The sequence below is a fragment of the Schistocerca serialis genome, chromosome 4 (assembly GCF_023864345.2).
Source record: "Schistocerca serialis cubense isolate TAMUIC-IGC-003099 chromosome 4, iqSchSeri2.2, whole genome shotgun sequence".
Taxonomy (NCBI): Eukaryota; Metazoa; Arthropoda; class Insecta; order Orthoptera; family Acrididae; genus Schistocerca; species Schistocerca serialis.
The window spans coordinates 601,051,895-601,066,161 of NC_064641.1; the positions used below are offsets into that span (position 1 = coordinate 601,051,895).

The window sequence follows — 14,267 nt, forward strand, 5'->3', positions numbered from 1 at the left end:
TAATATTTAGTCTTCATCTCTTAATTCTGCAGGTTTGATTTTTAAAATGGTAGGGTATAAACTGGAACCAAATGGGACTCACAATTATCACACAAAGTGAAACAGTTCCATTTTAAAGATGGCCATATCACATTATTATTTCTTTCATTAAGTTTCATAAGAGGTAATCTTGAAATTATTATTCATTTGAGAGAACATTACTCATAACTCACATTTAATCTGTGTAACATTAAACAAAACAATAAGATATGGTAAAGCAGATGTTTAACCTCTCACGTACTCAAAAAGACATTTTCTTTATTATGAGTTATAAAATCACTGTCCAAGATCTCTCTGACTCTTCTGTTGCCTCTACTTTTACTTTTCATCATTGAACAATTTCAGACTGAAACTATACAATGTTATGATACTTGGGTTTTCAATAAAAAAATAAAAAATAATGTTACATCCTCTTACTAAGGAAAAACTATTTGCAGCACATAGAATCAAATCTGAACTCTCCATGACAGCCAAATATACATAGTAATAAGGTAGAGAGGCATATGCAGGGTGAAGAAATAACCACCCACCTGACTACACTGCATGATTGCTTTCAGCTGACAGTGAAAAAAAGTCTATTAGAAAATTTCATCCTGTACTTATTTCTTGTATAAAGTGGACATAAAAGAATAGCTACCATAAACTGTGGTTACTGGAGCCACTTCAAAAGTTTCATATATTCTCATAAAAAATATACATTGAGAACATCTGTTTACTTTTTAATGTGATTAGTCCAGTTGTTCACTAACCATAATTAGGCAGCTTCATGAATTTTTATTATTCTTATTTTTTGTTATTTTCTTAATGGTTCAAGCTATCCAGCAGATGAGCCACCATTCAGAATAGCTGGTGACTCAAATTAGATTTCACATGGGCTTACGCACATCACTAGAACACTAAATATCAACAGTTATGAAAAGGATTGCTGCATACCATAATGATGACATGTTGAGTTGCAGACAGGCACAACAAAAATACTGTTAAACACTGAGCTTTTGGCCAATGTCTTCAATAGAAGAGAAAGAAAAAGACACACACATTCCCCTAAGCAGACACACCTCACGCAAATATGGCAACTGTGTCCTGTCACTTAGGCAGCCTGGCCATAAGGGAAGTGCTTCCTGGACAGTTATTCATAAGAAAAGCTGGAGAAAAATATTCTGTTGGGCTTGCACATACATCCTTTGCGAGACCAACAACTTTACCACCAAAGGATGAAGATCATATTACATAAGGGATCCTTTCTGTTGCAGCTTGGGGCTTTCCTCTTACCCATTGGATGTGAAGTTAACAACAAACAGTGTCTTAATAAGAAGGGCATTACTGAAAAGAAGTTCAAAAATTAGAAATTCAGAAAGCTGGAATCAGCAATTCAAAAAAAGTTTCAGTCAGGTATTAGAAGAACTGGAATTGTTTTATTGAAACTAGAAAAAGTGATGAAATGATTGCCAGGTTCAATAGAGCATGTAGCCCAAGGAATGTCTGATTGATTTGAAAATTATCTCAGGACAGCAAAATATAAATCTTCAACCCCAAATAGACACAGAAAGTAACAAAATGATGGATCTGGAATGAATGCGAATAAAACAAGTTTACAGACAAGAAATGATTCTGATCCTACATCAGGAAATGCTGTGGCTGAAAATATTGGAGCAATGTAGGCATTAATAAAGAAGACAGTTAATCTGCTTATAATACCAAAGATATAGAAGGTAGAGACTTCAAACTGTGGTATTAAAAGATATTGATCTCAAGTGAAGAAGGCCATGTATGAATTATATATTTAATGCATAGAATCTATGAATGATAGTTACTTCTTTAAGCTAATGAGGAAAAATTCCAAGTATAAAAGAAACTTTCTTTACCCTGCCATTGATGCTAAATGGAACTTCAAAAATATCCATGTCATGAAAGTGTTATCAGCTCCAGTTGTTTTCAGGGGAAGACACTGGTATTATTAAAATAAAATTATGTTTATGGTAAAGTATACTCAAAGATTCTCAAAACTAAACAAATTAGGCAGCAGTGTAGTACTGTGTTGTATGAAGATACTTGCCATAGATTTTATTAGTTTTGCCAAACTGCCATTCTTTGTATTGAATTTACTACGGAAGCTATGTATGAGGCACATCTGTAAACTAAGTTTCACTAGGGTCATAAAGAGAATCAAAACAAAATTTGATTGAAAGATTTATTGGAACAGATAAAGTAAGTGTTGAGCTATTTTACAAAATATTTTCCACCAGAATTCATCCATTTGTCATACTGTGGGACCAATTTTGTATCCCTGTGTCATAGAAGTTTGCTGCCTGGGATTGGAACCACTGAGTGACAACCGTCTCTTTCCATCTGTCAGTCTAAACATGCTGACTCCAACCAGACAGGCATTTCCATGTTCTGGAACAGATAAAAATCACTGGGAGTGAGATTTGCTCTGTAGGATGGATGATTAAACAATTTCCAGCCAAAAGTTTGCTGAAGCTCTGTTTTGTGTCAAGCCATGTATGGCCAAGCATTATTGTGCAGCAAGATGACAGTGGCAGTAAGCATCCCACACTGCTTGTTCTGAATGTCCTATTGCGATTTCTGCATTTTGCTGTGACACTCAGCATTACTGTTTCATCTCTAGTCAGGAATTAGATGGGGAGAACTCTCTGTCTGTCCCAGAATACTGAACACAGCACTTTCCATGCTGACACAATTTGCTTGAAATTTGCCTTGGAGGCAGAGCCACTAAGATATCAATGCATTTGCTGCTGCTTGGGTTCTGCGGTATTCTGTGCAACAAATGTTTCATCACTTGTGATCTTCCAGTCCAGAAACTTGTTACCATCAGTGTGATACTGCTACAGAAAAGTTGAAGATATCCCCATGCAATTTTCTTTGTGTTTTGGGGTTAGTTGCTTTGGCTAATCTCTCACACAGTTTCCAGAATAACAGGTGCACCATAACAATTTCATGCAAGAAGAACTGGTACATCTGTGGAAACTGATTACCAAGTTCCATGATTTTGAGGCAACAATTCTTGGTAATGAGTTCCCACAAGAGCTCCACAGTGTTGCATGTAACAATGGATGGCCTCTCACTGTGCTTCTCATCAGGAACATTTTATTGATCTACTGCAAAGTCTCTTCACCAGCAGTGCACCAACTGCTTGCTCATGGCATTGTGCCTATAGACCTGGCACAGTTGACAATTGCAATTTGTGCTATGTTCTGTGCAACTAAAATCTTACTCACTGACCATACTTCACACACAGCAGGGACTGAAATATTAGCCACCATTTTCAATCGCTTATATGAAGCTACTACATGGCCATGGGAAGATGGACAGAGGTGGAATGAAATGGCAGGGGGGGGGGGGGCTGGAAAAATGGGGACAGGCTTGGAGGTGAGTGTGGGGAAAGGTCTTTCAAAAATTGAGGCCAGAAGGGTTGCAGGATTGAAGGTTAGTTCCCATCGACATAATTCAGAGAACCTGGTCAAATAGCGTGGGGGCCATCACATGCAACATAATGTGAATCAGCCAGTGAAATGGAAATGTGATGCTTGGAGGCATAATATACAACTAGGTGGTCAACATTGCTCTTAGTGACAATTTGACTCTGTCATTCATTCATGTGGACAGTTGACTGGTGGTCAAGCTGTGCAGAAGATATGCCAGAGATGGCATAAGGCATGCCCATGATGGGACTGAAATACAAGTTTAAGATTCAATACATAAGAAAATATGTTACAAGAAGTATTTCATCAGCAATTGCACTGCCTTTCAACTCAAACTTATCATGATATCATCTTTATTTATACACTCCTGGAAATTTAAATAAGAACACCGTGAATTCATTGTCCCAGGAAGGGGGAACTTTATTGACACGTTCCTGGGGTCAGATACATCACATGATCACACTGACAGAACCACAGGCACATAGACACAGGCAACAGAGCATGCACAATGTCGGCACTAGTACAGTGTATATCCACCTTTCGCAGCAATGCAGGCTGCTATTCTCCCATGGAGACGATCGTAGAGATGCTGGATGTAGTCCTGTGGAACGGCTTGCCATGCCATTTCCACCTGGCGCCTCAGTTGGACCAGCGTTCGTGCTGGACGTGCAGACCGCGTGAGACGACGCTTCATCCAGTCCCAAACATGCTCAATGGGGGACAGATCCGGAGATCTTGCTGGCCAGGGTAGTTGACTTACACCTTCTAGAGCACGTTGGGTGGCACGGGATACATGCGGACGTGCATTGTCCTGTTGGAACAGCAAGTTCCCTTGCCGGTCTAGGAATGGTAGAACGATGGGTTCGATGACGGTTTGGATGTACCGTGCACTATTCAGTGTCCCCTCGACGATCACCAGTGGTGTACGGCCAGTGTAGGAGATCGCTCCCCACACCATGATGGCGGGTGTTGGCCCTGTGTGCCTCGGTCGTATGCAGTCCTGATTGTGGCGCTCACCTGCACGGCGCCAAACACGCATACTACCATCATTGGCACCAAGGCAGAAGCGACTCTCATCGCTGAAGACGACACGTCTCCATTCGTCCCTCCATTCACGCCTGTCGCGACACCACTGGAGGCGGGCTGCACGATGTTGGGGCGTGAGCGGAAGACGGCCTAACGGTGTGCGGGACCGTAGCCCAGCTTCATGGAGACGGTTGCGAATGGTCCTCGCCGATACCCCAGGAGCAACAGTGTCCCTAATTTGCTGGGAAGTGGCGGTGCGGTCCCCTACGGCACTGCGTAGGATCCTACGGTCTTGGCGTGCATCCGTGCGTCGCTGCAGTCCGGTCCCAGGTCGACGGGCACGTGCACCTTCCGCCGACCACTGGCGACAACATCGATGTACTGTGGAGACCTCACGCCCCACGTGTTGAGCAATTCGGCGCTACGTCCACCCGGCCTCCCGCATGCCCACTATACGCCCTCGCTCAAAGTCCGTCAACTGCACATACGGTTCACGTCCACGCTGTCGCGGCATGCTACCAGTGTTAAAGACTGCGATGGAGCTCCGTATGCCACGGCAAACTGGCTGACACTGACGGCGGCGGTGCACAAATGCTGCGCAGCTAGCGCCATTCGACGGCCAACACCGCGGTTCCTGGTGTGTCCGCTGTGCCGTGCGTGTGATCATTGCTTGTACAGCCCTCTCGCAGTGTCCGGAGCAAGTATGGTGGGTCTGACACACCGGTGTCAATGTGTTCTTTTTTCCATTTCCAGGAGTGTAGTTATGTTCCTAATGTTTACGTTATTGTTTAATTTTCTCAAAACTTCATTCACACATTCAACTGATAATTTCAGGTCATTCCTTATATCATATGCCAATTGTCCATATTATATTTGAAATTCAAACTCACAGGGCTCTATAATGCACTATTGTTTCCTTTCTGTCATTGAAATGATAAGAAGCAAATAAAACATACATAGTTGTTACCTATGCTGGAAAATTATCTTTATTGGTTGCACAATAATTAATTCATTATTGTTATATCATTTCCTCAGGGTGCACCCCTTTGAAGAAGACTCCAATGATGAAATAATCTGGAATGAGTCTGATGAGGAAGTCAACTGGAACCCAGCCATAGCATCTAGGTTGGTATTAATTAGCAAGTAGTCATTACAAAATCATGCTAATAATCACATAAAATGTTCATGTGTGCAACTTTAATGCAGCCATCCATTTATAATCAATTACCTGTTATAGTTAGTCTGTATTTTCTTAAGTCAGTCAGGGGATGAACACTGAAATGAACTGTGGACTATCTGTGTCAGTCATCAGTGTGCTCATATTGTCTTTCTCAACGCTCAGGGTGCTATTGCTGCAGCAAATTTGAGGCATTCTGACAAAATATGATTAACTATAATACTGTCAGAAATACAATTACTGACTACCATTTCTTTCATAGTATCCTCAGCATTTGGCATTTCTTCTTTACTTTTCAAAATATGCCTTTGTTGCTCTATGAGTAGTGATCGTATCATCTTGTAATTATACACAAGTGTAAGTAGAAATAAGTTATATGTAAACTAAGGTAGGACAATAGTATAAAAGAAAAATGTAGAAAGTAATGAAACATGCACATGTCTCCTCACAAGGAGTGCAGCTCCATTATTCTGGTGATGCCATGTCTCATGGAGAACTTCATAAGTCAATACTAATGTGGTGATTGCTGGTCAGGAATGACAGGCTCAAAGTACTTCTGAGCCCCTCTTGCCCTTGTGAGCTGCAAATTCTGACACTACGAAACGTTTCCCACCCTCCTTTTCTTTTCAGTCTTATTGAAAAATCTATTTACAGTACAAATTCTGCTATTTCAATTTGTAATCATTATTACTGTATATCTTATCAAAATATTGCAAAATAAGTCCTTCATAACAAGCTATGAAACCAAATAGCTCTGGCTCTAGACTATGGGACACAGACAATAGTGCACCATGTAGGATGGAGGATCCACAATAAAGATTCAGATGTCATTAGACTATAAGATGCAAGTAGCATGGGTGAGGATGGGGGATTGTAGACAATGTCCCACACCTTGTCATCACATTCACAGATCAGAATGACATCAACCAAAAAATAATATGAACTAATAATTGCTAACAATCACTATATGATATTTTAACTTCGTGAAACTATGTTATTTATTTTGTAGCACTTGAGACATTGTATTCCACTGTAATCTTTAGTTAAATAGAGCAGTAGAGTTTATTACAAACATGTCTGTGAGCAAGTACTAAGGATTTATTCCAGCACTGAATTTCTCAAGAAAAATTTGTCTTTTACATTCATTCACTCATTCATTGTCACATCATCTTCCATAAATCCCATCCCAAAAAAAAGAGCCCTTGTAGAGGCACGAAAACTCAAATTATACAGTAACATGCAGAAAGTCACTGCACTTTATATTGTTTATTTCTGATCAAAGACACTTAGAGTTGGTAGTGCCCAGCTTTGGTGTAACCCCCGAGTTTGACAGTTTGTTATCTGCATCTGGCCATTAATGCATGGACTACAGTCTACTGTTTTTAGTTTATCTCTTTGTCCCTAGCAGCAGTCTTTCTTTCTGTATTGTTGACATTCATAACAGAGCATTTGGTTGCTTTGTTTTTATGTGTCACAAAAATATAATTAATTTGTAAAGATACAAACAGTAAACTGTTAGGTATGCATGGTGTACAAAGATTTTTCCTACCAGAGTCCCTGTACCCTAGTCCATTGTAATCCTCACTGTTCTTTTTGTGGGGTTAGTATTATGTTCGCATGTGTATCAGCTGCACAGCCCCATATCTGTGCAAAATTGTCACATAATAAACTGTTTTTAATGTCTGGTCAGAGAGTGCTTTTGATAATTGGGTAATTAGGTGTAGTGAACTACTAATTTTAGTACATATAAAATTGATATGGTTTACTTACTATATATTCTCATTTAGGTATATAGGTAAAAATTTACGTTCATCTATGTCTGTTGCTTCAATTCCACCTGTATTACTGACAGAGGTTGATGTGAATTTGCAAGTTGAAATGGCATAACTAAGATATACTGACATTAACCTTCAAACCTTGATCCTGGAAATACATAGTTATTTTACCTAGATGCTCAGTTGCAGCCAGTGTTAATTCATCATCCGTTTGCCAACAAGTAACTGTGAGGTATTATATGCATAAAGTACTATTTGGGTGTTGAGAAGTGGCTCTGCATCATTTATGCACTCTAGGAAAGGGGCCAGAACTGAGCCTGGGGTATACCTCATGTTACAGGTTCATACGTTGTTGGAAATTTGTGACCTGATCATTAATTTCATAAGTCAGTTTTGTACACTGTTTATAGTTAATTAGGTATGTATCCAGCAGTTATATGGGTGTGACATTTATACTGAATGCATCTAGTATACTTAAGATTAACTCACAGTTTACCGAACTGAAGGGTTTAGTGACAACTAGAAATATGCCTCTGTTTGCATTCCTTGATCAAAGATATACACTTTATGAAGAAGCTCTGTGATTTCTGTGATAGTGCTATGATCCTTTGGAAGCCATGCTGTGTTTCTGTCAGTAACTTACTTTTCCAGATAGAGTCACTATGTTGTGTCAGTAACACTTATAATACTTTACTAAAGAAGAGTATTAATTACATGTTCCTAAGTTCTGGAACTTCTTCCTTTTATCATTTTTTAATGCACTGTTGACACAAACAAATCATTCCTATCAATCACATCTAACTACAAAGAGAAACATACATTCCCACAGAAGCATAAATGCTTTCTCAGAGAAATCACAGGGTGAAAAATGGGAAGTCATTTACCAAGGACAAATGATAGGTGAAAAATTTAATTCTTTCATAAAAATACTCTTACAACACTATAAGTTCAGTTCTCCATTGCAACGGGTCAGAAACAACTGCAGTGGAATCCAAAAGAAAGGGTGGCTAACATCTGGAATCAAAGTATCTTGTGCCAGAAAAAGGAGCTTTATATGATGGAGAGGACTTTCTCTAATCAAGAATTAAAAGTGCACTGCTAACACAGTTCTAAAATGATCATGTCATCAGAAAAGCAAAATTCACGTACTATGTAGAAAAAAAATCAAAATTCCCAGAGCAATGCAAGGACAGTTTGGAGTATTACTAGGCATGAAACAAGTAAACTGGATAAATGGTAGTAAGAGCAAGATAGATGCTATTAAATATAAATCATCTGTTGAATTCTTATTAACAGTAGCTGAAAACACAGGAAGAAAAAATGGACCATCAAAGCTGACCCATTAGACTTTCTTAGTTAGACATTCCATATTGTACTGCTAGAAATCATGGTTAGAGAGATCATAAAACTCATTAGGCCACTGAAGAGCAATAACTATTATCTACCCACTTAAAAGCTGTAATCTACCCGTCCCTTTCTTATTGTTGCTACTCTCAATGATGGTGAAGTCTTTTCAGAAGATTCAAGACAGTTAAGATTTACAGTGAACTTTTTACTTATCTTTCCTCACACATTTGTCTCCAGTTTTTCATGTCTAGGAGTCTGCTTCTTGAAGCTGGAATTCTCACATTTTAGGCTCTGATGGTTCAATTGATCTAAATAATTTTGAAGGATACAGTATCTTTGCAGAATTTTAATTATCACGGTAATATATTGTCTCACATTTTACTATATCACACTGTCTTTTGAATTTTCCCACTAACAAAGCCGAAATTACATTGTTCATCCAAAATATGAAAATATGTCTGATCACATCAGAGGCATGCTTACTACTTCTTCACTCTGTGGTAATAACAATATTACAAAGGGCTTACAATTTTTCTTGACAAATTAATTTCTCTTAGTTTAGATTATTATTTTATAAATGTATCCAGAAATAAACATAATAAACAATACTAGATTTCATAATGAATAATATAAATTTTAAATGTGCTAAATATTTCGTAATTTCAAATGTTTTTAAAAAAGAAAAACAGTTTTAACTGTAAGTTGAGAGATAGTACATATTGATTGAAACAATGAAAATAAAGTAATTCCTTTTCATAAATTTTAGCTTGAAATATAACACATCATGTATAAAATTCTATGAAATTTTTCAGAAAGACAGCTGAGATAATACTGACCTGTCCCAAATTCGAAAAATGTTTCTGGTGTCAACTACTACTGTTGAGAGAAAGTAATGCTAGAGGAGGATATCCCTTTACAAAACACTCCCCCTTTCTCCTCATGTTACCTTTGTAACCAATTAAAGAGTCAAGGCGTATTTGCTGAGAGATTGACATATCCTGGTATATACCCATGTATAAAAGTGGACATTTTTATACATGGGTGACGTCCAATTATACACCCACCTCCTCACATCCTGTGTTCTCAAAATTTGAGAAAGTAGTTTACCCCAGAATATTGGAAGTCATGTGCTTTGTTTCTGTTAGTAACTTAATTTTTGAGGAATAGTCACTAAGCTATGTCACCAGCAACACTTCTAATACTGTAACAATGAAAATAATCAATTATTGATAATATAATGTAAATGTACATATAAAAAACTCTACTCACCAAGTGGCAGCAGGGGAACACACACACAAGAGGATTTAACTTTCACAAGCTTCTGGAGCCAGTGGCTTCTTCTTCTGGTGGAAGAGTTGAAGGGGAAGGAAGAGGGGTGAAGGAAAAGGACTGGAGAGGTTTAGGGAAAAGGGTACAGTTTAGAAAAGTCACCCTGAACGCCGGGTCAGGGGAGACTTACCCATCGAGTGGTTATTAAAACTTGATGTCTACCCCTTATGTAGTGACATACATTTCCTGATCATCACATTGTGCACCAACTTAAGTGAGATCAAACCTCTCTGCATTGGTTCATAGAATGAGGGCAGTATTGGACTTGTCAGTAATTCTGAAAACTTATTGACCTTAGATAGCAATAACATCCTATCCAAGGTCATCATATAATTCACTGTTAACATTCTCTTGACCGGCTTCACTCACTTCCACACAAGTCAACTAGATCCCGAGGTAATCTCAGTGACAAACTGTAACCAACAGTTACAAAGAGTAATTAACTATTTTCACACTGTGATGTCATGTGGAATCATATTCTAGTAAAACTCCAGTTATTTACAAAATGTCTTCAATGCTCAGAAATAAGTTACTAGAATCGTTTGCAAAGTATGTCCTAAAACCTCTGATACAAACTGTTAGACTGTTGAAAACACCTGCAAATGCCCCCAGTACTGTTATCTCTCATGTGTTAAGTCAAATCCCTATGAAAAAGTCTCAGAACTCCACACTCCTGACACCAGATGGAAGAAAAAAATTCACTACAATTTTTTTTTAAACTGCCATTGATACAAAAATATTCCAGGTATACAGGTTCAAAATCTTGAAGTTGCTTCCCATAGTGCTCAAATCCCAAGAAATTTGAAATGCTTTTTCATGCCTACATTAAACAGCTTGCCTTCGATCATTCGATTTCATTGATGAATGTATTCTATTTTCTTGATGAGTTTGTAAATGTGAGTTAAGTAAATAATTTAACATAATTAGCAGCTCATGTTTTTGAGCTGTCACAATAAGCGCTCTCTCTCTCTCTCTCTCTCTCTCTCTCTCTCTCTCTCTCTCTCCCTCCCCCTCTGTGTGTGTGTGTGTGTGTGTGTGTGTGTGTGTTTTGTGTCACCATTATAATTTACAGATTATGCTAGTTTGTATACGTCATTACTGCATTTACGTCCTTACTGCACACCAGTAACTATGTTTCTTGTCTGGTTCGTTATGTAAAATGCTATGTAGTAATTGTCTTATTATGGTACCTAAGTTTTATTGTGTGACTGTATGTATTGTCTGAGTTGTAAGTGTACTACCGTAGCATATTCTGTGTAAGTTAATAGTGGGTGTACATTATGAATGTTGATGTATGTACATGAAAAATTTGGACACATTCTACATACAGGGTGTATCTTTGCATTATGGATCCATGGAATATGTACACAATAATTAAATGTAATTTGACAGATAAAATAATCTCCTCAACAAACAGTGGCAGGAGAAAACATATACAAAGATTAAAGAAATCTGCAAGCTTTCAAAGACAGTGACTCCTTATTCTGGCAGAAGGGTTGAAGGGAAAGGAAGGGGAATGAAGGCAAAGGATTGGTGATGTTTAGGAAAAAGGGGACAGTTTCAAAAAGTCACCCGGAACCCTGGGTCAGGGGAGACTTAGGGGACAGGACAAGAAGGTTTTCATCATGTCTGCTAAGCCTCCCCTGATCCAGGATTCTGGATAACTTTTTTGTGTTCTCTCCATTTTCTAAACCTCATCAATCCTTCTCCTTCATCCCTCTTCTATCTCCGTCAACACTTCTGCCGTAAGAAGGAACCACTGGCTCTGAAAGGTTGCAGATTTCTTTAACCTTTGTATATGTTTCCTCCTGCCTCTGCTTCGTGAGTAGATTTTTTTATCTATACAGTTACATTATATTTTCAAAAATTTATTATTTTTGTATGCAATAATTAAAAATGTAACTCAATAATATGTACATTTCCTCTGTCAAATGTATGAATCATATCATTCATTCATTACTTCTAGCTGCTAATTCTGTTATGTCTATGTCTCATGTAATTAATTCTATGAATTTTTATTTACAGTAATTCTTGTTGCAGGGTTATCAACCAGGATTCTTCATTACTTACTCGCCCACAGGAAGATAATTTTGGAACTGTTGCAGCAGTAGCTGTTGGAGCAGCAGCACTTTTTGCAGTAGGACTATTTGCACATATATTAGGGGATAGTAGAAGAGCCCGAGAATGAATGGGGGAAAAAAAAGGCTACTAGTCTTATTCACTTAATAGTTTTTTTTCAACCTCTGTTTAATGTTCTAAATTAACACAATTTTACAGCTATGTTTTACAATCACTATCTCCTTTTAGTAATGCTTGTGCCATGATAATGTTATTTAGAAAATCCTGATTAAAGATTCTTTAAAATGTGCATACAGAGAGTATTAAGTGTAATTCATTAAATCTTTCTCACACTAAATTACTTTCATAGTTCATGTCCAAACAGTAGGATAACACATAAAATAAGTGAGAAACATAAATAAAATGTATATTCCTTTTCTCCTTTTTTTATTTTCTGACTTTCCTGTGATTATTTTAGGACTAAATCAAATTTCTAGTAATAGTCCAATGGAAATTTTCAGAATCAATCTCATAATGCTTGCCATGAAGATTTTTCTTCACCATATATTTCATGGACTCCTAATTTGATTGTAAAATTGTACAGATATGTACATGGTAATAATTTCATGTCCAGTTGGGAAATTAAATTCCTTTTGCTGTCAGCCAGTCAGTATATAGCACCAATAAAAGTTCTCAATACAAGTTTTCTGTTCATACAATTTTTCACAAGTATTTAATCAAAGTACAGTTGTCTACATCTACATCGACATCTACACACTGAAAACTGCTGTGAAGTGTGTGGCAAAGGATACATCAGATTATAGCCATTCCATTCATGTATGGAGTGTGGGAAAGAATGATTGTTTGAATGCCTCTGTGCATGCTGTAATTAATGTAATCTTGTCATTATGTTTCTATGGTTACAAAACATAGTAGTTGTAGTATGTTCCTAGAGTCTTCATTTAAAGCCAGTTCTTGAAATTTTGTAAGTAGGTTTTCTTAGGAGAGTTTATGTCTACCTTCAAGAGTGTGCAAATTTAATTTCTTCAGCACCTCCATAACACTCTCCCATAGATCAAAGAACTTGTGACCATTTGTGCTGCCCTTCTCTGCATACATTCAATATCTATTGTTAACCTACTTAATACAGGTCCCACAGATTTGAGCAGTATTGCTTGAGTGATTTAAAAGCAATCTCCTTTGTAGACTGACTGCATTTCCCCTAAAAAAAAAACCAAAGTCTGCCATCTCCGTATCGATGACTGAGCCTAGATGATCTTCATATCCCTTCGAAGTGCTACACCCAGATATTTGTATGAGTTGACCAGGTCCACCTGTGACTAATTGATATTATAGTCATAGAATACTATTTTTTTTATAGTTGAAGTGCTGCACCACTTTGAAATTTTATCGAGGTCTGGCTGAATATTTATTCAGACCATTTTGTTGTAGATAACTACATCATCTGTGAAAAGTCCGAGGTTACTATTAATAATATATGCAAGATCATTAATATACAATATGAACAGCAAGGCACTCAACACACTTTCCTGGGGTACACCCACAATTACTGCTACATCTCTTGATGTCTCTCCAATCCAGATAACATACTGTGTCATCCCTGACTGAAAACATACACAGCTTCTTTTAGACAGTATAGATAACTGCATCATCTGCAAAAAGTCTTATATTACTATTAATTTTATCTGCAAGGTCATTAGTGTACTACATTAACAGCAAGGATCCCAACACACTTGGCTGGAAAACACCCAAAGATACTTGCACATATGTCAATGACTCTCCATCAAAGACAACTTAGTACTGATAGTGGAGAAGTTTCACATGATGAGAGTGCTGAAAGTGCAACTGCACATGAATTAACATAAAGGACAAAATAGTTTTTTCAATGTTAGCCTTTATTTTTATTGATGTCAAGCAATGTTGACATTAAACACATGCATTAAAAAATAAATTACATGAAGAAATATGGTGGCCCACAATACCTTGACATTGTAGAATAAGACACCAAGCCAATATTGAATCAGCCCCTAAGTACATAAAATGTCTAATAGA

At 37.6% G+C, this 14,267-nt stretch overlaps 1 protein-coding gene across 1 annotated transcript in view; it reads left to right on the forward strand.

The window, feature by feature from the left end:
* Nucleotides 1–12,504, forward strand: part of LOC126475380 (cyclic GMP-AMP synthase-like receptor) — a 268,982-nt gene extending 256,478 nt beyond the window's left edge. Inside the window, exons 10-11 of the mRNA XM_050103204.1 lie at nucleotides 5,544–5,633; nucleotides 12,177–12,504. Coding sequence (XP_049959161.1) covers nucleotides 5,544–5,633; nucleotides 12,177–12,324 — 238 coding nt within the window. The 3' untranslated portion in view covers nucleotides 12,325–12,504. The remainder of the gene's footprint in view (nucleotides 1–5,543; nucleotides 5,634–12,176) is intronic.
* The last annotated feature ends 1,763 nt before the right edge of the window (nucleotides 12,505–14,267 follow it).